Below are 26,570 nucleotides of genomic sequence, written 5' to 3'. Positions count from 1 at the left end.
GGACAATTGAAAAAAAGCAGTTGAACATTAAAACTTTAAAATCTGTATTAAGCCTAAAATATAATTTGACCAATTCATGTGAGAAATTTCACGACACTTTATTAAATAATCCGAATTTATTGCAAAGTATTCACTCAGATAAAAAATATGACAGTGAAAGAAAATCATAATTTTTTTAAATAAAATATTAAATTAATTTAAAAACTTAATATTAAAATTATTGTTTTTTACAAATATGTTTATACTTACCAATAGTTAATAATAAATATATTTTTTGTATATTTATAGACAAGTATACGAATGTACTATATAATAAAATATATTTTTATGAATTATTGGTCTGCTTTCATAACTAAATTAAAATTCTCATTTCATTCCATTTGTCCCGCTTTGTCTCAATGAAAATGTGGTCACTTTAGTGTAAACCAAAAGTTCCAGTAAGCAAACCAAAGGTTTCTTCAATTGTTTCATGTGTGACTGAGATATGTGCATTTATTTGTAAACTGTGTAATATGGAACACAAATTATTTAAATATCCTAAATTTCAAAAATTCAGCTTAAATTATAGAGTCGATTATGTTAAAAAGCACAACTTATGTTTCTGCTGTTTGGGAAATTATGGAGTGAGAAATTACTCTTGTAGGCTATGCAGAAAAAGCACAATTCGTTACTGTGTTACGAGCGAGAAAAAGTTTCGATTCCCCAAAATAGAGACAGTAGCGAAATCGTGTCTCTGTCGGATCAAAAGTCAGACGCCAGTAAATCTACGGAAGCAACGAAACTACTGAACGCTCACTTAGAGCCATTCATAAATAAGGATAACGAGCGTTTTATGGCAGCTAATGTAAATAAAAGTTGTAATACAGTAAATACACTCATGTCCATAAATTAAGGATAATTCGGAGTCACGCGGAAATCGAACTCTAAAATAAATATATCACCTGTAAAATCACTACACACATCTTCAAGAATCATATGTAAATTTCAGGAAGTAACCAGATGACACCGATGGTACGTCACAATGACGAGAGTGTAAAAGAGTGATATATCAGGAATACAGGCAAAGAAGTAAAATTGTTCGCAGGCGCTTTATAAGCATTTCAGTGCAATAACCGAATAGTTATGACACAAAGGACGTATTTGGATGATTTTTTACGTGGTAGAATTGTCGGCCGTCTGGAATGTGGGCGTACCAACGCCAGACGAACTTGTATCAGACGAACTTGGAATTGCCCAGAGTGTCATCTCCAGGCTTTGGCAACAGTTCCAAGATGATGGTAATGTTAGTAGACGTTACAGCACAGGTCGCAACAGAGTTACAACGCCGAATGAGGACCCGTATTTGGCAGTTACTGCCAAAAGAAAAAGGCGAAGCACAGCCTCAGGCCTGTCTCGTCAGCCACTGGTACAACACTTTCAAAACAGACCGTGTACAGACGCTTAGGGCAGATTGGTTTATATGCTCGTAGACCTGTCAGATGCGTTCCACTTACTGCAACTCACTGTCGCCTGCGGTTAGCCTGGAGTAGAGAGCATGCATTGTGGACACCGCAACAGTGGGTTTGTGTGATGTTTTCCGACGAGTCCAGGTTTAGCTTGCAGTCTGATTCTCGCCGGACTTTCATATGGAGAGCTCCAGGTACCCGTTACCACCAAGAAGACATCATTGAAGGACACCGTTACGCTGGTGCAGGAGTGCTCGTTTGGGGTGGAATTATTCTGGGTTCCAGAACTGACCTGCATGTTCAAATTGGAACCATGACAAGCCAAATCTATCGGGACATCATTCTGGAACAACATGTACGCTTGCTTCGGGGCGCCACGGGCGCTCAATTTGTGTTTATGGATGACAATGCCCGTCCTCACCGTGCAAACCTCGTAAACGAATGCCTTCAATCGGAGGATATCATCAGTATGCACTGTCCAGCATTCTCACCGGACTTCAATCCAGTAGAGCACGTGTTGGACATACTTCGCCGACGAGTCGCAGCCCGTCAACCTCCTCCTACATGTCTACCGGAACTTCGGAGAGCATTGCTTTTTGAGTGGTATAATATCCCCCAAGAACACATCGATAATTTGATACTCAGCATGCCTAGGCGTTGTACGGACTGTATTGCATCGTCTGGGAGACATAAAATGTATTAACAATCATACCAACCATGTAATATTGGTTTTTTGTAAATAGGGTTTTTTTTTTTTTTTTTTTTTTTTTTTTTTTGTAATTTGCTCCAAGGAGAAAAAATTACTAATTTCTTTAATAATATCAAACATATAGCATCTTTTTTGCTCTTTACCTTTTGTTTAATAAATAAGCTTTACAAATAAGTCAAATTTATTTTGCTTCTAACTCTTCCTTTGCCTGATTTTGCATTATCCTTAATTTATGGACATGAGTGTAGATTCCTACTATCGACAGCGATTGTTTATATTAAGGGAAATGAAGGAGAAATATTTCCATCCAGAACTTAGCTTGACATTGGAAGTATGATTCATCTTTGTTCATCGGAATTAGCTGAAAAGCTTCATTTGCAAAAAGAAAATGTAAACTTATCAATAAAATGTTTATCTGGGATTTCAACGACGGTGAAATCGAAAATGAGTGCGGTTATTTTAAATAGAGAGAACACGTACAAGATTTTTTCGTAATTCCGAAAATTATTCATTTGATGCATTCTAGACAAATTGATGTCTGTAATATTGAGATTCCGCAAGGAGTTACGTTAGCTGATCCAGAGTTTCACAATTCAATTACTTCTAGGATCTGAAATATTTTTCGATTTGATAAGATCCGTGCAAATTTTACCAAATACAAATTTAGTGTTACAAAACTCAGCATTTGGGTATTTAGTGAGCTGGAGCATTGTGGGTTAATTTATGACAATGCCAAAGGACAGTTGAAGAAGTTTTTTGATTTGGAATCAATTGGTATTAGAGATGATCCCAATTCTTACGATGAAGATAAAGCATTAGAGATATTCAACAAAACTGTTAGTTTCAAAAATGGCGGGTATATTGTTAGCCTGCATTGGAATAAAAGTTGGGAACATCTAGGCGACAATTTTGGTGTCGCAGAAAAAGGAATAAAGATCCTGATGAGGAAAATGCATTATACTTAAAATACAGATAAACTTTAGAAGAGTACCTAAATCGAAGGAATAATAGAAAGAGTATTAGATTCCACGAAAACAGTAAACAAGCCAGTTTTTATATGCCGCATCAGCCAGTTTATAGAGAAGAAAGCATTACGACAAAAATGCGTATTGTATTTGATGCGAGCTCACATGAAATAGTAGTCTGTCCCTGAATGATTGCTTGTGGCCTGGTATTAAGTTGAATCAAAATATATTTCACTTGCTGATATATTTTAGACTTAATAGAGTTGCAATCTTAGGAGATATCAAAAAGGCATTTTTACAGATCGTGTTAGCTGAGAAAGATCGAGATTTTTATTTGTTAGATTTTTATTTGTTAAGAATATTGATACACCTTTGCAGAATACCGAGGATCAGCTAGAGATACAGTAGATTAAGATAGAGTATAGATTTAAGCGTGTGTGCTCCCTGGTGTTAATTCCAGTCCCTTTTTGTTAGCGGGAACTATAAAGCTGTATATCCAAAAGTACAAAAAATCCCGATGCGTATCCCGATACCTTTCAAATTCTTGATACATGTATGTTGATGATCTTGTTACAGGAGCAGATGATGTATCAGAAGCCTTAAAAATTTCAAGGGAAGCAAAGGAATTTATGCGTGGAGCTGGGATGAATCTACGCAAATGGGTGACGAATAATAATCATTTATCTAAAAAATGGGAAGAAAATTTTGACATTCATCCGCTAAGCTCAAATGGAAAGATACTCAAAGTATTAGGAATTCAATGGAACATTCAGGAAGATAGTTTGCGTATAGAGACTTCTTTTTTGACTGAAATTTCGAGGAGAAAGAAAAGTACCAAACGTTTCATCCTCCAAACAGCTGGAAAAATATGTGATCCTCTTGGACTCATCACACGATTCACTGTTAGAATAAAACTTTTACTACAAAAGGCTATGGCTACGTAAACTACCATGGGATGCTGAGCTTCCTTCTGATTTGAACGATGAATGGTCTCAATGGTGCAGAGAGCTTTCGGAACTAAGTAACATTAGTGTTCGAAGACTTGTTTTGGATTCATGTGATGAAAATATAGAGATCCATGCTTTTCTGACGCAAGCCAAAAGTCGTATGGTCTGCAGCCGTTTACGTAAAAGTAAAGAATCAAGAAAAAATTTCTGTGATTTTGCTGTCCTCCAAGAGCAGAGTTTCACCTGTCAAAAAAGTTTCCAATTACGGGTGCACTGATTGCTGCAAGATTGGGAACAAAAGTTAAAAAAGTTCCAGATCGTAAAAGTTCATCTAATATCTTTTTTTTTTTTTTTTTTTTTCTTTTGGAGTGATTCTAAAGTTAGACTGTATTGGATTAAAGGATCAATCAAGTAGAAGATGGAAGTCTTTCGTTCAAGATCGCGTTGACGAGATTCAGAAGTTGACTAATACAGATGGTTTTATTGTTCAACCAAGGACAATCCATCCGATCCTCTAACGCGTGGAGCTAGTGTCTCTTCTCTAGTGAACAATTCTAAGTGGTGGACTTGTGCAGAATTTTTGACATAGGCGCATCTTCCCTACAAGTGCTTACAACCAATAGTTCCAGAGGTTGAGAATCTAACACCAAGTGAAAGGGAATCCTTTGTGCAAAGAAGCAAAAGTTCTATTGGCATTAATGACATTTCTGAGAGAACTATGTTGATTGACATGAACGCTAACGTTTTAGACGAACTCTTGAATATTAGTAACAATTATTATAAAATTATTAATGTTCTTTCTTATATTTTTAGGTTTATTTGTAATTGCAGGAAAGGTGGATCAAGAAAGGTAGGCCCTCTTTAACTAGAAGAGGTAAGAATACCTGAGGAAACGCTTATTAAGCATGTGCAGACGAACCCTCTGCTCATGCTATTTTGTAAAAAAGACATAGCAGGTAACTTAAAAAATTTATTTTTTATTTTAACCTATAAAATTTTCCTCATGTACAGTTGAAGAAATTTTCTCGAGAACTGCACATGCAGAGGTAGAAGCAGTTTGCTTTTCTGCTAATGTAGAAGGTTTTTCAGAGACTTTTATAGGTGACTCATCTGAAATACATGTTTTTAAGTCCTCTTGATATGTTTTCCAACTTCTGTTCATATTCAGTAAGAGATCTTTGTAAATTGGATTTTTTGAGCCATATTTTTCACATGAGGTTTCTTTAGAAGCCATTAAATCATATTTAATAGTCTGCACTGCATCTAGGGAATCAATCTTAAGAGAGGTTCTATAGTCAGTGACAAGTGTATCCATTAAGTTGAATGCACTTTCCACTAATGGGCTATGGAAGCAGCTAAGGCAGGCTTTGACCAATTTAGCCAATGTAGGATACTTATAATCATTTGTGAAATCATCTTTTAAATTAAAAACTTTAGACCAATATTTATCAATTGTACACTTGACTTGATTTCCACTTTCATCAGATGTGTAGAGCATTTCTTTGGTGATATCAGTATCACTCTGGTATAACCTTATTTCAGCTTCTACTTTTGACTTTTCATTATCACTAAAAATATGGGACATAAAAGATGATAATTTTTCAAAAGCTAATATTGTACTGGTTTTACCTCTTAGCTCTGGATCTAATGCTGTAAAACTAATTAGATATGAATTTTTAAGGGGTAATTTCTGTTTCATATGCTGTGCTGTATTAGTATAAGCTTTCACCAGAGAAATTTGGAATTCTTTTGCTATTGGATGATTTTTTGATAATTTCTTCAGGAGAGTGGAAGCTTCTGCACCAGTAAATATTACTTTGGTAGGTAGATGGAATTCTGGATTTGTGACATCAACCTTTAATAAATCATTATAAGATGTGCACTCTATATTTTCTGGCTTCATAAAAAAAGAGAAAAATTTTGCCATCAATTTATAAATACTGGAATGCATTAAATGAAGCATTGTTTTTTTTTTTTTTCAAATAATTTAATATATGTGTTGAACTCTGGTAATACTGCTGAATATAATGCCATATGCAATAAAGTTTTGTTTTGCATAACAAATAACCCATGTAGTATTCTCTTTTTCCGAGCTAAAGCATCCTTTGTGAGTTGTTAGGAATGCAAGCAAGAATACACCCCTTCAACAATTTTTTTCTGAGCTGCACAAATATTTCTTTTATTGTATACAGTTTCAACATAAGAAAAATAATCCCCTTTATCAGTTTTATCCAAGTAGTGAAAATAAAATGCAATAAGAGCATCCCACAGAGCTTTGATTCTTTCTAAAAAACTTAAAATGTACACCCACCTATGGTCTGGTCTTTTCAAGGGCTTAAGTTTTTTAATGGCAAGGGATTCACAGATTTTGAAAAAATTTTCTCTTTTACTGCAGCTTTTCATATCAAAATAGATGTCATCAAACAAATCTTCTAAGTATCTATCAAAACATGAAGCAAATTTTTTTGCACAGTTATTAGCTGTGTGACATGTGTCACCATCAATATCTAATAAGTGGGGTGCTTTGTTTGATCGTAGTCTGGTTTCAACACCCTTTTTTTTTTCACGAATGGTGTTACATGAGTCCATTAATACACTAATTAAGTTTACCCATGGAATATTATTATCTTCAACAGTATTAACAACTGCTTTAAAAACAGCTTCTGAATTGCAAGATTCCATCTTTAGAGATGCAAAATGATGAACTACAACTTCATTTTGATTGTTGTCATAAAACTGCACCAATATTGCCAGTATACTTTCTTGAGCATTGCTAGTACTTTCATCCAAATTTAGAGAAAATGGAGTCTCCTTTAAAGTTTAATGATATTTTCCTTAATAATTTTTGCGAGCCCATATTTCATCTTATAACATGCAGTAGTCCTGGGCATTTCCAACGAGTTTAGTGCCGTCTGATCGCGGCTCAACTGTTTGCAGAGTTCAATTGAATTGAGAGCTACATTGAAAGAAAGAGAATTCTCGGCGATAAACGAAGTTATTAATAGCTCTTGGCGTGCTTTTCTTGTCACTATATCCAATGGCCGAGCAACAGTCTCCAGTAAGTCATCAGTATTTTTTGAATTAGCATAATTACTTAAAGTCATTGAATGTCTAATGCACTTTGAATATTTTATGTGCGTCACAGTTTTAGAATGATTTGTGAAAGCCTTGAATCCTTCCCCACCATACTTCAGCAGTGAGTTACAAAAAACACAATATGCTTGTCCAGCAACATTTATTTTCTTGCACCATGTGCCGATGGTATCCCCATTACCATCTCTCCGTTCAATCCAATTCCACCTAAATGCATTCCGGACACCTTCTTCTAATTGTATAATATCACTATTTACATCGAGAAATTTCATAGTGAAATTCTCTTGCGTACATAAATAAAAAAATATTTTAATAAACGAAACGAAAAATTTACACGTGCATCAATAAATGAAACGAAAATTTTACACAGCGGAGAAAAAAAAGTTGAGAAGCGATCAATGACAAATAGCTAATACGGCGAAAAATCCCCCTTCTCTACTTATTGGCGCCACGCCAGGAGAGATAAGACCTTTGAACCCAGAGTCACGTGATCGCACATCTGGTCGAACGAAGTCTCTCCCTTTTTTTTCTACCGCGCCTACTTGCCGAAAAGAATCCAGAAGAGAATGTCCGAGAACCGGGGGAATGAGTCATAACTCGCAATAAGGAAAGAACAAAAAAGTTTTTCCCCCTTTTCACGCATTATCACTGCCTTTGGAGAAAGAAAGGAAAAGTTTTCTCCACACAGACTGACCTTGCGTTTTCTGCTTTCAAAGCAAACAAAATTACCCAGATCAAAATAAATAATTTATTATTATTATTACTTCCTTTTGAACGACGATCCCCGGAATTTCCGGGTATCGAAGTTCACAATCCCCGGAATTCCGGGGTTTCCCCGGAGCACAAACACCCTTGATTACCTATAACAATGCTAATTTTCTTTTTCATCCTCAAATTAAGTGTAGGCAACAAATTTCCAAAGTAAATCATTTTATTCATTCAATAATCTAAAAGTTTATTTATATTTAAAAAATTTTACCACAATTATAATGAGCTGATATTTTCTCAGTGATAAGTTTCAAACTGAAACATGCACATTTTTCTGAAACATTTTGTCACTTTTGCGTCTAAAATAGAAGGAATTTCTTTCATTATACAGATAGTCGCAAGTGTTTTTTTTATAATTAATTAAATAATCATTAATTTTCAACATTTTCCGAAATAAAATGTGCTACGTACATTCACTGCCAAGTAGGTTGTTGCTATTTTTACAAAGTGATTCCCAAATATTGATTTAAAACTTCAAGACCCAAATGTAGGAATAAGATATCAGTAATAGTAATATGTAGTGATATGAAAATGAATGCAAGAATCAAGTCGAAAGTTTTCAAATTCTTAATTCAGTAGTTTTGTAACATTATTTTCAAATACATATTATGTTATTGCTGTCTATTGCAATTCTTAAAAAATTCAATATCCAACTTTAAAACTTTTTTTGGTAAAACTATATTTGATGGTGCCCTTTTGGCAAACTTGGTGGTACATGGACACAGAGTTTAAGCAATTCTTTGATTTGTTATTTTAGCTTTGTTTAGCGGTGATTTTCGCGCCAAAAATCGACAAACAAAGCCAAAATAACAAGTCAAAGAAATGCACAAACTCGGTATCCATGTACACATCGACCTATTTTCACTTAAAAAAACATCACAGAATTGCACAAACTCGACATTGCGCACAAAAAATATATAATCTCAATAAACTACGTTTTAAATCAAATAATGAAATAACATAAAAAAGCACTGAACAGCTTTAGTATTGGTCCTTTTGGCGATTTTTTGATTTGGCGACATACTTTTGTCGCCCGGCTTTGAGGATCGGAAAGAAATGGCGGATTGTCAACAAAACCCACAAAGAATATCTATACTAACTAACAATTCTAAAAAAATAAGCTCCTGGTTAGAATACTTCCAAAAAAAAAAAAAAAAAAAAAAAAAAAAAACAGTCTTTCTCTAATTTTTAACACTTCTAGTACTGCTATGATAAATTCTTGAAACACTGCCATAAATGAATTTATGGTAGTGATTATGTTATACATAATGAAATTTACAAAAGGATAATATTTTTAATTACAAAATATATTAAATATTAATTAATATTTTAAGTAGTTACTATTTATATTATATTAGTATTTAACTAATATTTTACAGTTACAAAAGGTTAATAAATGCATTTAAAACTAGTATATGTTACTTTAGTATCTTAGATTCTATTATTTAAAGGAAATAAAAAAATATATCAAATTGAAGGAAATCAAATTAAATTATAACTAGTAAATTTTGTACCAGTGTTAAAAATACTTTTTATGAATTATGATTATAATTTAAAAGCTAAAATTGAATTATCATAATGAGCAAAATTTGTGCCAATGGTAATAATACACAACAATTGTCACACCTGATGATTTCTGAGAAAGATTTGAACAGTCATTGAAATTCACTAGTAGTGGAGTGATAAACCACTGAACACTGGTAGTTCAGGTTGGCTATATGGGAGTTTTTGTGATTTTCCTTACATGTAACATGAATCTGCGGCAGTTTCTCTTAAAAAGTCCTATATGAAGGCATCCCTCCTCTGCTAGCCTACATACATATTTATTTTCTATTCATAAATACTGTTCTCTCTTTTTAAATACAGATCGCTATATTTTGTTTGCCCTTTAACTATCAGGCAGCAAAAATTAGCTTATTTTAATAGAGAAAAAAGAATGTTTTAAATTACGAGTTAAATGAAATATTTTGAAAAGTAATGTTAATTTTTATGCTTCTGTGCTTTATACTGCTAAGCTACCCACATCATTTTTATGTGAAAGCTTTACATAGCAATGGTTTAAAGTTGTAATACCTCACTTTTTTCATTCTGAAACAGTCTCTCCAACAGCAACCAAGTGATGTTTCTTAACACATGAAATTAATTGATTTCTTAGAAAATAAATCTTATTTCTAAAATGAAGAAGTGTTGCCTCTATAGGTCGAAAAATACGGTCAGTATATTTGCAAAATCCTGTTCAATTTTGGACAGCATTTAAATAAAATAAATAATTTGCATACGATGCAAACAAAAATGCATTACACTATTTCATGTAGTGAATAATTAATCAGGGAACAAAGTATAATGTAAGTTTCCTTTATTTTGTAACCAGAGTTATTTTATGTTTGGGATCTTTACTGTCATTTTTCCCATCTGTTTTCTCACCAGAATCCAATTGAAATGTTTAGTTTGTAAAACAAACCGTGTTTTGCCTTTTGAGGCCACATTACTAAGGTTGCTAGATAAGATTCTTAGTCTTCAGTCTTGCAGTATAACTGCCGACAGTTGAATTCCGTGCTGGTTAAATTTTGAGCCAACTTCACATTAAATTGATTTGTGTAGCCTTTGGCTGCTAGTTTATTTGAATTTAAATTTTACATTTGAACTTAATTTGAAATTTTACATTTGGTAATTAATAATAGTTATCTTGCCACAAGTAGTTGACTGAGTCATAAGCACAAAGTGTGCCTTCTGTTCTGTGCATCTAAACTTTATAATAGAATAAGAGTATATCTTAACTTTATAATAATTACATTGAAAGACATTGAAATCTGTATTTAAGTGCTTGCCATGTAGTCAAATTTTTTATACATAAATTTTACTCTTACTTTTATTATAAAGTTTTTATTATAAAAAATTCAGATTTCTGTTGAATTAAATTTTTAAGTAATGTAGAAAATTTGCATAAAATTTAAAATAAAAAATCAACAGTTATGGTTAAAAAATGGTCAGCAGTTAAAAGTGGGCAACCTACTATTTATAAAAGTAATGATACTCAGTGAAGATTATTCATATACAGCTATTAGATTGTGAGATTTACAAATTTTCACGATAGTAAATTATAAGCAATATATTTCTTAATCTAAGTAGCATTGTATTTTTTATAGTCAGACAAATTATAAAAATGTTCTGAGAGCAGTAATGAAGCCTGATTTTGGTCAATGAATTCATGCAATTACATATCCCTATACAGTCAAAAGTCGTTAATCCGGACTCATCGGGACTTCGGCGATTCCGGATTATAAATCATTAGTTTAAATCTGGTAAAATGGCATGCAGAAATTATAAAATTAAAATTATGAAACCGTAGTTTACGAAATAAAGAACAATTACCATCTAAAGGGTATCAAAATTTACAAAAAAAAAAAGCTTAATATTTATTTGTTTACTTTATTAAACATTTCTTTCAATGTAAGTTGTTTAAGTTGCTTCGTTTTTTATGTGATAATACATTCTCTTTAATTCTATAAACAGACATAATTTCTTGTTCAGTTACAAAGTTCCTCTGTTCAAGTCCTATAATTGCTGTGTCGAGAATACCGACTAATTTGTCAATCGAAATTTTTTCGTTTTCAATAACCTCTGTCACTCTCTTCGCTATCGGAAGCGAATTATAATGACAAGGCATTTGATTTAAATCATATCAAAAACGGAGTACATTGAGATGAAATAATACATTTAGTAAGCAATTATAAGCCAAACAAAATAAAAAAATCTGCCCTGAAGATAAGGATAGTGCTGACAGATCAACTTCCAATTCATTGTGTGCCGCGGGGTTAAAGATAAACAAAGTCTAGATAAACAAACGTTAAAGTTTAGATAAAGAAAGGATATGCCTTTATCCATTTTTTGCAGCAATTCCACTTTTTGTTTATTGGACTCCGAAACATACTTTTGCTTTGTAGATCCTTTACGTATTAGTAAATATATATCGGAAATTCTATTTGACATAATCGAAAGTTCAAGCTTACTTTTATAAAATTGCTCTAACAGTCTGCAAAAAATAATAAGCCGGATCCAATTTGAAGATTAAGGAAAAACGCAATCTGCAACATTAACTAAAATAGATAATTAGATAATTTTAGCTTAGCTTATACCGTCCGTTATACATTAAACGTGCATTCGTAAACGTATTTTGCACACGCGCACACGCAAATTCGCAACCATACAGGTCTTACGGCTTACGTCTTATGTCAACGCGACGCATGCGCAGAAAGTTTGTAGATTTGAGATCCGGATTATGGGTGTCCGAATTAACGACTTTTGACTGTAGTTCTAATTTAAGAAATGAGGCAAAAAAGTATGGTTGATCTTTACATTATGGTAACTTGGCGATTTTTTGGCGAAAATTTGGCAACCAACTCTCCTACAGCTTCCAACAATCTAGTAGCCGAATTACACTTATGCTAGAAATTTTATCAAACAAAACTGCTTAATCATGACAAATATTCACTGCAAAATTGGAAAAAAGTGCACAATACCATACTCCTTACGCGTTTTTCAAAATAACACATACACATAAACCATGTACACGCCGACTTATTTTTACTTAAAAAAACATCCCAGAATTGCACAAAAATGGCATTGCGCACACGCTTCACTATATCCATGTACACTGCTTTTTTCTCATAAATTAGAAAAATTTCACGAAAATACATGACAATTTTCTCAATCTTTAAACCCGGTAAAAAGAACATATATGAAATTACCTGGTCGCGAAAAAGTATTTACCCTTTACAAATATGAACATTTCCACATATAAAATAAATAAAATATCCAAAAACTTTTACCTCTAAATCATCTATTACATTATACACGTCACCAACGAATTCATACCGCAAGCATTACAAATACTTAGTATCAAATATTTAAATTATTTCCATGCACGTTTATTTCAACTTAAACGTATACCAAATTCCTACAAACATAAAATTCACAAAATAACTATCATTTAATTAAAATATCACTAAACCATGTACACGTCGACTTATTTTTACTTAAAAAAACATCCCAGAATTGCACAAAAATGGCATTGCGCACACACTTCACTATATCCATGTACACTGCTTTTTTCTCATAAATTAGAAAAATTTCACGAAAATACATGACAATTTTCTCAATCTTTAAACCCGGTAAAAAGAACATATATGAAATTACCTGATCACGAAAAAGTATTTACCCTTTCCAAATATGAACATTTCCACACATAAAATAAATAAAATATCCAAAAACTTTTGCCTCTAAATCATCTATTACATTATACACGTCACCAACGAATTCATACCGCAAGCATTACAAATACTTAGTGTCAGATATTTAAATTATTTCCATGCACGTTTACTTACTAAAACGTATACCAAATTCCTACAAACATAAAATTCACAAAATAACTATCATTTCATTAAAATATAATTAAATTCAAAAACACTACTTAAAATATAAATGAGCACATACATTAAATTAATAAAAATTACCTTACAATCCTAATTACTTTAAACTAAATCATTGCTAATAACAATTTTCCCAATAATACCAAATTCCTTTCCACCTTACATTTAGAAAAATGCATAAAAATAATATCCGCAAATAATTAAAAATATTAACTTTCCTAATCTTCTTCAGAATCTTGATTACGTGGCGGATACACTTTTCTAATTCATTCAATAAAATTATTGAAAGATTTTTTCTGCGAATTTTTCCTCCATACTTCCTCCGCTAAATAAAAAGCAAACTTCTCTTTATCACAATGCCTAAATACCCATTTCGAAATCACTTTAGTTAGGGCCATGGGATCCAAAAATTAAACAACACTGTTTCACACAACACAGAATAAAGCTAAATACAAAATTTCCACATTTTTTCCCGATTTCCCCCCTTTTCCGATTAAAGAACCATAATTCGTCCATTAATATCACGACATATCCCATGATCTCTCATTTCCCTCACGCAAAATAATGCGTAATCGGAACTGAGTACTGCTCACATTATTACCAAAGTCCCAGGTAGTAACCTTTATCGCCTTCAAAATGTCACCAAACTACCAGTTACCATATTGTAAAGATCAACCAAAAGTATTTTTAGAAAATGGTAATTTTGATCATTGCCCATTTTAAGAAACATGCAAGTAGTCCAAATTTGCATGTGGTTGCTTAGCAAAGGAAACACCACGAGTTTAACTCATGCTACTAAAAACCTGTTTTTTTAAGGAATGGTGGGATTTATAAGTATGCAGAGTTGCCATGTGAAAAAATATCAAGAATCATGTGATGTAATATTAAAAGCATTAGTGGCTAATCTTTGGAATATGGTAACAGGTAGTTGGCGACATTTTGGTAAGGAGATAAAGGTTACTAGCTAGGACTTCAGCAGTGTACATGGATAAACTCAAGAGTGTGCGTAATGCCATTTTTGTGCAATTCTGGGATGTTTTTTTAAGTGAAAATAGGTCGACGTGTACATGGATGATAACGTGTATGTGCGATTCTTAAAAACGCGGCAAGCAGTGGGCGATTCTGCACTTTCTCCCAATTTCGCACCTAATCTTCGTCATGATTAAGCACTTTTGTTCCATAAAAGTTCTAGCATAAGCGTAATTTGGCTAGCAGATTGTTGGAAAAAAATGTTGAGTTAAAAAAAAAACATGCCTTTACTTCCTGAAAACAAAATGGCGTCCAAAAAAAAAAAAAAAAAAAACTAGCAGGGTTGGTCACCAAATTTTCGCCAAAAAATTGCCAAGTTACCATAATCCAAAGATTAACCGCATTAGTTTTAGCTATCAAATTTTGGTTTTTTTAAAAATATTTTAAAAGTTGTGCTTTCCTAATACAAAATTAACTTAAAATAAGAAAAATAATACTTAAATAAGAAAAATTTGCAATTTATCCCTCCTGCCTATCAAAGTTCTGCTACCTACCAAATTCGTTAAAGTTATGTGGACAGAAATGGGGGATGTATTTCAGCCTTGTATTTAGGGTTACTATAAATAACAGGGTTATCATAAATTTTGATTTATCGCACACAAATGTCGCCAAAAATTTTTCACCAAAAAGGACTAATACTAAAGCTGTGTCAAAAGCACTACGCACTACACAAAGGAAATAGGCACCTACCTTATTTAGAAATTTCTTTGTTTTAAGTCTGTGGCACACAAAATTTCTAAACAGAATCCAAAAAACTTTCCTCAAACCATGTTCCCTTTCTAACGGAATGCTTTATATGGTGACCATTTGTACCTTTCTTGCGATTCTTGCGACAATCTCATTCAAAGCCATCTGAACGATCTTTACGTTCGACCATATGCATTTCCTTTGTACAAAAAGGACACTTATAATTGCTACTAAGTAAACCTTCACTTACACACCAGTCAATCAATGCTTCTCCCCTCCTGGGTTCGTTCCAAATCCTATAGAAATTTCAAATTAATCTTACCACATTCAGTCGCTTTATAGTATAAACCATAAAATAAGCAACTTCCAAACCAACATCCAACACACAAACAAGCCCTTACAAATCTTTTCCCATCAGTCAAATTCATGCAATGTCATAATAGGATTTTCATAACATTCAACTACTCAGGTTACCATAAATGAAACAATAACTTGGCGAGGGCACCGTCAAATATGGGCTAGCCCTTTTCTTTTAATAATGTCAAAAGAGAATAAGTATGTGGCAGATTAATACTGGACTGGCTAAAAATGAATATGTAAAAAATTATGAGTTGAATTATGAATAAGAAAAGACTGTCATGACGTTTAGATACATTTAAAAAACATATAGCTATGTAAATACAAGGAATAATATGCTGCTCAATCAAATTACTGAAATATTACAATTATACATTAAAGAGAACACAATCCAAGTAACAGTTTTTAAATTTGTTTACTAGAGAAATAACAGCAAAAGAAATTTTATAACATACGAAAGAGTTTTTATCATAGCTGGAAAATTCTAATATTTGTTTGACCTTTTTTTTTTTTTTTTTTTTTTTTTTTTTTGTTTGTTTAAGAGCATAAACTGATAATAGTTTTTCATTTACAGTTAATTTTTTCTCCTTGTCTGGAAGATGTCCATTAAATCAGCCAAAAGAAATACACAGAGATGACCATATTTTGAATTAAACATTCATTAATACTCACACTGACCATACAGCCCCTTTTTTAAAATAAATAACAATCACAGCTGAGAAAACTATGGTTAGATTTCATTCATCTACTCTTTAAAGAAATAAACAAACTTTGAAATTACAATTTATATTTTCAGCTTTTAAATTAGATGTTTAAAATGACACTTTTCAATACGTTCTAATTCTAATAAAAAAAAATTAAATATTTTTTTAAACAAGAAAAGTAAATAAATAAATAAAATTTTTATTCATAAGATTTTAAATAACTAGATTAAAAAATATTTACACGTTTTTAATTTTAGAATATTTTTATGCCCATGTTTCTGTTTGATATCTTTTACTTTCAAGATTTTGTAAATACCTCCTACAGGAATCAGGATCTAACTTGCCTTCTTTTGCAAAAATATCTAAGAAAGCATCTTTTACTGCTAGAGGCATTTGTTTAGCACTTCCAGCTACATATACATAAGCTTTACGATTATCGATCAAATCCCATATCAGATTTCTGTTTTCCAAAATTTTATGTTGAACATAAATTTTATATTCTTGGTCTCTAGAAAATGCAGTAAATAAACACAATAAATTTTTCTTTGAAAACTCCTCCCAGTCTTTAGAAAAAAAAAAATCTTTCTCCTTATAGCGGCAACCAAAAAATAAATAGTTAGCTCTAATGCCATCATAAACACGTTTTTCAATGAAAGCTCTAAATGGTGCACATCCAGTGCCAGGTCCAATCATTATAATTGGATTGTTTTCCTTAGGAAGACTGATAGCCCCTTTTTTGATAAAAAATGGGATAACTGTCCCACACTTAAGTCTTGCAAGCCAATTTGAACATAATCCTTTTCTAGGTTTTGTAAGTCGTGTTTTATACTCTACTACAGCTACTAAGAGGTGGAATTCTTTTGGATGAAAACACAGAGATGAAGCTATTGAAAAGGAACGAGGTCGAATTTGAGGTATCATGTCAAATAAATAATTAAAGGGAATATAAGGTGTAGTATGTGGAAAATCTTTTAATACTTCTAAAATATTGCGCTTTGGTCTATTGCAATATGAAAAGAGTTCTTCTTGACCTTCAGGAAGAGTAAATTCCTTTAGTTTTTCTTTTTCTAAATCATCTTTACTAAACTGGTAAAAATATTCAAAGAATGATCGCCTAGGTACACTCATGATATCAAAGAACGATGTAACACACTGTCGAACAGTGCATGGATAAGGCATTATAGTAGGCAATGGAAGTTCAGGATCTGAAGAAACAAGAATGAATTTTGAATCTAAAGGTACATTTAAGAGACTTAAGAAGTCTTCAATTTCTTCCACTGGATTTTTGGGCCACACGACTGCTACGTCTCCAGGTTCATAATGTACTGAAGGATTTATAATAAATTCTAAGTGATGAACAGCCTGAAAATGGTCATTATCTGTAACTCTTTTATTTCTTTTCAGAGTTGCAAATGGAAATTGATGATCTTGATTTACTAACTGCTTTTGCAATTTATCATTTTTCATTATTTCACATTCCATAACTTCATTTTCTATAAATTTTACTTTATATTTTGGAGGCAGAAGTTCATGATCAGGAATATAAGAATCTGGCACACCATAAAAATTAATTAATGATTCTTTAAATTTTAAAAGCCATGGATCTAAAGCTGCATCATAACCAAGTTCATGTTGATCGTCTCCGAGAGTCAACGGTATAAGTTCTGAACCTCCAAGTTGTAACAAACGCTTTTGCAGTTTTTTAGCAACTACATTAAACTTCTCATATGATGAATCACCCAATCCAAACACACAAAAGTACATATGACTCAAAGAATTGCTCGGGAGGTTTTTCCGCAACAAAAACTTCCAGAATGATATCATATTATCTGGAAACTCTCCATTTCCAGTCGTAGAACATACAAAGACAACAAGTTTTTCGTTTAACAACAAAGTTATTGGATAAGTATCTATACCGGCGACAACACATGTACAATTCATCCTACGAACAAATCTCCCAATTCGTTCAGCAACATCTTCTGAATTCCCAGTTTGAGATCCAAATAGTACTAATATTTTAATTGATTGTAACTCCATTGTTTAATATTACTGATCAATATTTATCACTATTTCTAAACACTGGAACTATTGCTTACTGTATAAGTGCCAATAATGAAATTATCATCCATTCTATCTTTAACTCTTTTAACCTGTTGCCGAAAATAAGCTCCTCGGGTTAATTTCTCTCTGGCGGAGAGAAAGCTCAAAAACAGCTAGGCGAAGCACATCAACTGCTATGCTTGTAGTAATAAATATTATTAAAAGTTTTTTTTTTATCATACCAGTACTGTGAAATACAAATCAATGAAACATTAAGCAAAAAATGAAGAAAGTATTCTCATCAGTGTTTAATAGGCTTAAAGACGGAAATACAGCTGCAAAATATGACATATTGCTCAGAGACGGAGGGATTATATGTTAGTTTCACTGCATTGCCAATTACTCTTTTGGTGTGTTTTATGCCAATATCAGCAACAAATTTGAGTGTTTCAAATTATTCTTATGGAAAATTGTGTGTAATAGGGGCTCAGTTAGCAATTTCTTAATGAAATCACATAATCTAGTCCAGTCGAGTAATCATGTTCTTATATGTTACATTTATTTTCTTATTCCGGTGTCAAATCAGCTAGCAAGTGGTATGCAGTGAAAGGAATTTAATGTAAATGAGAAATCTGTATTTTTCCTTTCTCGAACATGAGACTTTATGTAATAAAAATATAATGTACTTTGAGAGCTCTTTAACTGTTGTTCAAGAAAATAGTATGGACGTTTCTGCAGAATCTGTTCAGTATTTTCCGTACGCAAAAAGCAGATCTGAGGTGCGGAGAATTTGATGTGTGTATAATATCTTATTTATATTTGAATTTTCGAATGCAAGGTTTAGAAATATTGAATGTGTAAAAAGTCCTGAAAATAAGAATGTGCATTATAATAATGCCATCGTTGTGAATTTTCCAGTATAATGTATGCATATCCATTACTTTAAAGTACTTACTCTATACAGTTGTAAAACTGATCTAAAACTATGTAGATATATGGTAGGACCTACGAGTAAACATAATTTATATATATGTGCCTGTAACTGGAAAATACATGAATATAAAGTCAGTGACTTTGTGTTAATTTTCAAGTTTTAAATAGCAAAATATGCATAAGGAATTCATATACAAAACATGGTTCTGTGTACGTGGAAGATAGATTCGTATTTGGAAACGTACAAAGAGACTTTGATATCTGAAACTGAAAACAAGGACACTGGTGTATCTTCATGAATTGGTTTAAGCAATTTAAAAAGTAGAATAAATTTTTTACCCATGGATTAAAGTTTTACCATTTTTGGGGAGGACCAAAATTTATTTGAGTTAAAATATATCCTATATACTTTCATTAAAAATCATTTTGTAATTTAGTTATGTGGCATCTTAAAATAAACTGCATTTGGATCTTTGTGAACATGAGATAGGATGTGATGTATGCAATCCGTACTTTACATCTGTAAAGCACTGATTTATAAATGGATAAAATACCTGTCCATGCTGAAAAAATACTGCATTATAAATATGTAGTGCATGTTGCTGACACATACACAACACCTTAGTCCTCTATGATATTCGGAAGCCATTTTAGCATATCATACCAAAACATGAATAGCAGCTCAAGAAAGAAAACATACAAGTGCGATGTATGTAACGAATCATTTAAATACATAAAAAGACATATGCTTGTCCATGGTGAGAAACATCAGTGTGATATAGTATGTGACAAGTCATTTGTCCAAAAACCTCATTTAGAGGGCCACATGCGTATTCATACTGGTGAGAAAGTGCATACATGTAGCAAGTCATTTGGATGCAAAAATACTTTAAAAACACATGTGCTTACTCACACTTTTGAAAAACAGCATATATGTGATATATGTGGCAAACCATTTGCAGTGAAAAGTAAATTAAAGATACATATGCTTACTCACACCAAAGAAAAACCACATGCATGTGGTATTTGTAGCAAGTCATTTGCACACAAAAGCACCCTAAACATACATATGCTTACTCACACTGGAGAAAAACCACATTCATGTGATATTTGTTGTAAGCCATTTGCACACAAAAGCACTTTAAAGGCACATTTGCTTACTCATACTGAAGAAAAACCACATGAATGTCATATGTGTAACAAACCATTTGCATCAAAAAGTTATTTAAATAAACATATGCTTACTCATACTGATGAGAGACCATATGTATGTGGTGTATGTGGCAAATCATTTGCACTGAAATATAATTTAAGGTCACATTTGCTTACCCATAACTGTGAGAAACTGTATCAATGTGATAAATGTGGCAAGTCATTTACCCGGAAACGTAATTTAAATAAACACATTTTTATTCACACTGGTCAGAAACCACATGCATGTGATATTTGTTTCAAATCATTTTCACAGAAAAGTTGTCTAAAAGGTCACATGCTTATCCATACTGGGGAGAAACCACATGTATGTATTTTATGTAACAAATCATTTGCACTGAAAAGTACTTTAAAAACACATATGCTCATTCATAGTGGTGAGAAATCATTTCAGTGTGATATTTGTAATAAGTCATTTACAGTGAAAAGTAATTTAAAGACTCATATGCTTATCCACATTGGTGAGAAGCCATACACATGTGATGTATGTAGCAAGTCATTTACACAGGCAAATAGTTTGAAACACCATGTATTCATTCACACTGGTGAGAAACCACATTCATGTGATCTATGTAGCAAGTCATTTACCTCCAAAACTGATTTAAAAAACCATATGCTTAGGCATACTGAGGAGAAACTATATTCTTGTAATATTTGTAGCAAATCATTTGTACAGAAAAGGGGTTTAAGGAAACATATGCTTATACACAATGCTGAGAAACTCACTACTTGATGTTGACTAGGAAATATAAAAATTTTGGGTTCTTTCTAATTATTCCCATACCTGGTTTAAATATTTGGTAGATCAACAAAATTTTGGCATATTTTAAAGTGTAGCAGGAGCCAGCCCAAGTATATGGAAGATTCAGCAATTGGACGGAAAACACTGCTCTGAAGAAATTTTGAAAAACAATAGCTGAATAGTTATCTACAAGCTATATAAATATAAATATCTGCTTTAAAGCATATTTATTTATTTATTTTTCTATTTTGTTTCTTATAAAATGCTTTTTTTTTTTTTTTTTTTTTTTTTTTTTTTTTTTTTTTCCATGAACGAAGAAGTTTGTATGTGCTATACGTATAGCTAATTTTTCACCAATATACAAAATCATACATGAGTTGGTAACATTTTGTGGATGTTCAGATAATCTGAAAGTATAGAATTTTTTTTCGATAAAACCAGTTTCACTAATAATACAGTGAAGGTTACCTTACTAAGAGCTAATGTAAATCTTCTCTTATTTTGGAATCATTAATTGCTTATAGTAAGAAAGAAGTATAAGTTATAAAATGTAGACATTTCTTGAATAGAAAAATTATTGTTCTCAGTTAATTATTTTGTTTCATTAAAATAATTTTTTTCTCATTCCTTTAGAAAAAGTCATATTTATAAGGTTCTTTGATGATTTATATATATATAGTATATCAGGGCTTAAATTGCGCTGGAGCCCACAGGAGCCTGGCTCCGGTACTTCTTAGTTTTGGGGATAATTTATAACTTTAGCCGGAGCACACCAGAGCCCTAAATAAGAACTTTTTTTTATGTAACTGAACAATAATTTCAGTAGAAATTTGATCTTGAAAACTTTATTTTTACTAATAAAATTATATTGAAAATTGCTTATTAAATTCTAATTTATCTCTTTGCATTTTATTAAACTTTAATTATTTAATTACTTTAACCTTTAATTATTTAATTTTTTAATTGCTAATGATTTTATTTGTCATCTTATTCTTTATTTATTCTTGTTCCTCTTTCCTGAAGGTCTTCTATAGGGCTCTGGCACTTCTAATTTTTGAAATTAAGCCCTGTAGTATATAATGCTATTTAAGATTAGATGATTGTATTAAATTTTATATGGGGTCAGTTGAATACTTAAGGCCATATTTAATATATGCATATATAAAGAGGAATCTAGTGCTTTTATCTTTTTCACATTATGTTTAATAATTTTATGTTATGCAGAGCTGTAGCTAGGGTTTTTAGTGTCTGGGGACAACTGAAAATCTTGTGCCCCTCCTGTTTGCCAAGAGTGGAAAAAATTTTATTCTAAAAATTCGTAACATCAATTTGGTGCCCACTGGAAACTGTACCCGAAGACAAATGTTGCCCCTCTAGCTATGCTCCTGATGTTAAGTATTTTTTTTAATTCAATCTATGATATATGTAAAAAAGATAATATAAAATCTAAAAAATAAAAGGTACACTACATTAAAAATGTGGATTTTTATTCAAAAAATCCTTTGCACTTTTTATTTTTGGAATTGTGCTTTGCTTTTAAATAATTTTTTTTCTTATGTTCATGGTTTTGCATAGTTTGAACTTATATTACAAATATTTTGTAATTACCAAGCAAATACTTTGGTTATGGCTATCTCCAGATATAGTCCTATCCTGTGTAGAAATATATCTTGTATGAATGACATTGAGAAAAAGTATGAAGATCTGGCAGGCCAGGAAATGATTGGATAACATGCTAAGATTCTTCAGATATTTTTTCATATGTAAAAGATAAAGCAGCATCAGCAATGAAATTTCATTATTTGTCATTAATACTCTGTCGGGTGCATTTAATCTGCAGGCACACCTCAAGCACTTTTGTTTGCCCTGCCTCCTTCAAACGTTGTCACTCTTCCATCCAGTTAGCTTCTCATGTTCTAGTGCCACTGCCAGTCATAAGGTTAGTCAGTTAATATATTTCTTCATTTCCAGTTGACAGATGAGATGATTTAATAGGCTCATTGTGCCTGATTATATTGTAATTTGACAAATAAGTGTTCTGTGATTTTTTAATAGTATCACACTTTTTGGTTAGCAATTTCATATACAGTCAAAAGTCGTTAATTCGGACACCCATAATCCGGAATGATCTATAATCCGGACCTCAAAGCTACAAACTTTCTGCGCATGCTTCGCGTTCACGCATGCGCACAGGCGTTTACGAGAGCGCGTAAGACCCTTACTGCTGCGAATATGTTTGTGCGCATGCGCGTTTAATGTGTAACGGAGTTATACGCTAAGCTAAAGTTATCTAATTCAGGTAATGTTGCCGATTGCGTTGTTCCTTAATCTTCGAATTGGATCCGGCTTATTATTTTTTGCAGACTGTTAGAGCAATTTTATAAAAGTAAGCTTGAACTTTCGATTATGTCAAATAGAATTTCCGATATATATTTACTACAAAGCGAAAGTATGTTTTGAAATCCGAAATCTGTTTATCAATTTCACGCTACTCTGCGGCAGAAGGGGGGGGGCAGAAACGTCATTATTAGATTATGATAGATTAGAAAGATTATGTCAAATAGAATTTCCAATATATATTTACTAATATTTAATTTGTATCTACAAAGCGAAAGTATGCTTTGAAATCCGAAATCTGTTTATGAATTTCACGCCTCGGATTGGAAATTGATCTGTCAACACTATCCTTATCTTCAGAGCAGATGTTTTTATTTTATTTGGATTATAATTCCGTATTCCGTCTTTGATATGATTTAAATCAAGTTCCTCGTCATTATAATTCGCTTCCGATAGTGAAGAAAGTGACCCAGAGGTTATTGAAAACGAAAACATTTCGATTGACAAATTAGTCTGTATTCTCAACACAGCAATTATAGGACTTGAACAGCGGAACTTTGTAACTAAACAAGAAATTATGTCTGTTTAATAGAATTAAAGAGAAAGTATTATCACATGAAACGAAGCAACTTACATTGAAGGAAATGTTTAATAAAGTAAACAAATAAATATTAAGCTTTTTCTTTTTGTAAATTTTGATACCCTTTAGATCATAATTGTTCTTTATTTCATAAATTACGGTTTCACATTTTTAATTTTGTAATTTTTGCATGCCATCTTACCAGATTTAAACTGATGATCTATAATCCGAAAAAATCGATAATCCGGAATCGCCGAAGTCCCGACGAGTCCGGATTAACGACTTTTGACTGTAATAAAATATTTTATGATTATCTACAAAACTGAGTATGTTTTGGGGCTCTAGCTTTTCAAGCACATTGTGTCCAATCATGTCATGAACTGTTATGAATAATTTAAAATATTGGTTATTACAAAATTTGAGAAAGACATTTTCGTAACGACATTATAAGTAACTGTTTGATTCAGGCTTCAAAATGTCAAAAACAAAGTTTGATTTGAGAATCCCTCAAGAATTTGAAAAAATTCACCGTTTATTGGAGGCATCAGATGAAGATGTCAAAGATGAAGATTTTAATGTTGAAAGATATATTGATTCAGAAGATGGCGAAGTGGGATCAGAGACAGAACAAGAAGAAAGCGAAAAGTCGACATTGAAGAAAATTGTGACTTTTATTTGGGGCAAAGCCAGATCACATCACTCCAGTAATTTTCAGTAGTGATGGTAATGTTTTGGTGTCCTACGTTCCAAGAAAAACACAAATGTCTTTTCTTGTATCATCATTGCATGATGAGCGAGCTATTGATTTTCTACTGCAAAAAAAACAGAAACCAGAAATAATCAGTTGCTACTGTGAAACCACGTTAGGAGCAGATATTGTAGATAAAATGTGCGGTTCGTATAATGTGTAAAACAGGGGCTCATACTAATCTTTTTTACAATGTTAAACACTTCAATCAGTTCTCAGATCATAAATGTAGGTTATGGGAACACAGTTCGTAAAAGAAGGTTGTTCATAAAACAACTGTCTAACTGAACTTGTGCTTGGACAACTTGCTCAACGAAGTCTGAAGTTTATTTGGATGCCTGTACACTTACAACAAAAATTAAAGAAATATGCTCCCAACCAAGAACAATAACCTCAAAATTACGATGAGCCACAGATACCTCTAAAAAGATGCAAATGTGAAACATGCTATTTGAAGACTCATAAAAGAAGATTAAGCTAATATGAGTGCAAAAAGTATCACACAGCAACGTTGCTGTTTCATGTGTCCTCCATCCTATAAGAGAGAAGTAGAACAACAGATATCTTCTAATGAATTGGATGAATGAGAGATTATGCTTATGTTCTAGTTTTAATTAAATTTAATCTATAATTAGTCTTGTAATATAGCTTTTTAAAAGTTTGCAAAATGTGTTTAATATAAATAGTTTCCTTATAAGACTACAAAAATTGTTTTATAGTCCCTTAAGTATTTTTATAACTTGTGGAAGTTGAATAATAATGGAGAGCATTTGATTTTTGTAGGAAAAAAATTTTTATATATAAAAAAGTTTAGTAAATCAAGAAATGCCTCTCAGGCTCAATGCGCCAAACGTGTTCCGAAACATATTGCCCCCAATAGAGTGTTAATACACCACACTTCCAAATGCTATCATCCTTAGTCTATAGCTGCCTTCATGATAGTTGAGGGATATGTATTGAAACTATTATTTCATTATTTTCTTGTCTCACCATTCTGACCTTCATAGTGTACAGTTGTTTACTGTGACCAGTCTGCCTTCTTGAAGGTAGTAGTGTGACTTCACACTTTCACATTGTTGGTTGTTATCACCTTCATGTCAGTCATCAGTTCATTCTGATTTCTTACCACATAATCAATCTAAAAACTGACATAATGGGTGAGCTATATACCTTATAAGTATTTAGCTACATACTTCCCATGTACATACATTTCATTTTCATGCTAGGTTTTGAGATTGTCAGACAATTTTTTAAATGTCTAAATATCAGCACAGATGTATAGAAGCACAAGCATGTACTTAGAAGACCATATTAATTCAGTTGAGAAACCTTAATTATAAAGTAAACTCAAGTTTTTAAGATAGCATAGAAAGTTGGAAACAAACTGTATTTTTTCTTTATTCATCCTTCTATTGCTCTGAAAAATATATGATTAAATTGTTATTTATTATGAAGAATTGTCTGTTATTTGAAAATCTGTCATCACTTTGAATTGCACAAAAATAAACATAAGTGAGGAACATTCTAGACAATTTTTAAAATTTGTTGATTTTAGTAATTATTTGGTTAAATCTTAGCATGATAATTATGTATTTAAACGTGTATATAGTAGTAGATTTGTAAGAGATTCAGCAAGATGTTCCATGCCTTAGTCATAATTTTAAATACATAAAACAATATGCATGTTAAGATACAATAACACGCCAAACAAATATTAACTCAAAAGTCAAACAACAAAAATCAGCGTTATATTTTTAAATTTTCACAGGACTAGTTTCAATGGTTTAACAGAACCATCATTCTCAGCTGCAAAAACGCAAATAAACGAGATAAGGTAAAATAATT

At 32.0% G+C, this 26,570-nt stretch overlaps 2 protein-coding genes across 2 annotated transcripts; one reads left to right on the top strand and one right to left on the bottom strand.

Moving 5' to 3' along the window:
* Positions 1-15,825: 15,825 nt before the first annotated feature.
* LOC146995914 (NADPH-dependent diflavin oxidoreductase 1) lies at positions 15,826-18,309 on the bottom strand. Its single transcript, XM_085822193.1, has one exon. It carries the CDS (start codon positions 18,168-18,170, stop codon positions 16,398-16,400), a length of 1,773 nt encoding a protein of 590 aa, XP_085678319.1. The 5' UTR covers positions 18,171-18,309; the 3' UTR covers positions 15,826-16,397.
* Positions 18,310-18,504: 195 nt separating this feature from the next.
* LOC146995913 (uncharacterized) lies at positions 18,505-26,215 on the top strand. Its single transcript, XM_085822194.1, has one exon. The coding sequence runs from the start codon at positions 19,738-19,740 to the stop codon at positions 21,049-21,051; it is 1,314 nt and encodes a 437-aa protein (XP_085678320.1). The 5' UTR covers positions 18,505-19,737; the 3' UTR covers positions 21,052-26,215.
* The last annotated feature ends 355 nt before the right edge of the window (positions 26,216-26,570 follow it).

The sequence above is a fragment of the Stegodyphus dumicola genome, chromosome 8, assembly GCF_044657685.1.
Source record: "Stegodyphus dumicola isolate Sdum_Otavi_A_Nest chromosome 8, ASM4465768v1".
NCBI classification, from domain to species: Eukaryota; Metazoa; Arthropoda; class Arachnida; order Araneae; family Eresidae; genus Stegodyphus; species Stegodyphus dumicola.
The sequence above is the reverse complement of the archived record's forward strand: the minus strand, read 5'-3'. Positions and strand labels throughout refer to the sequence as shown.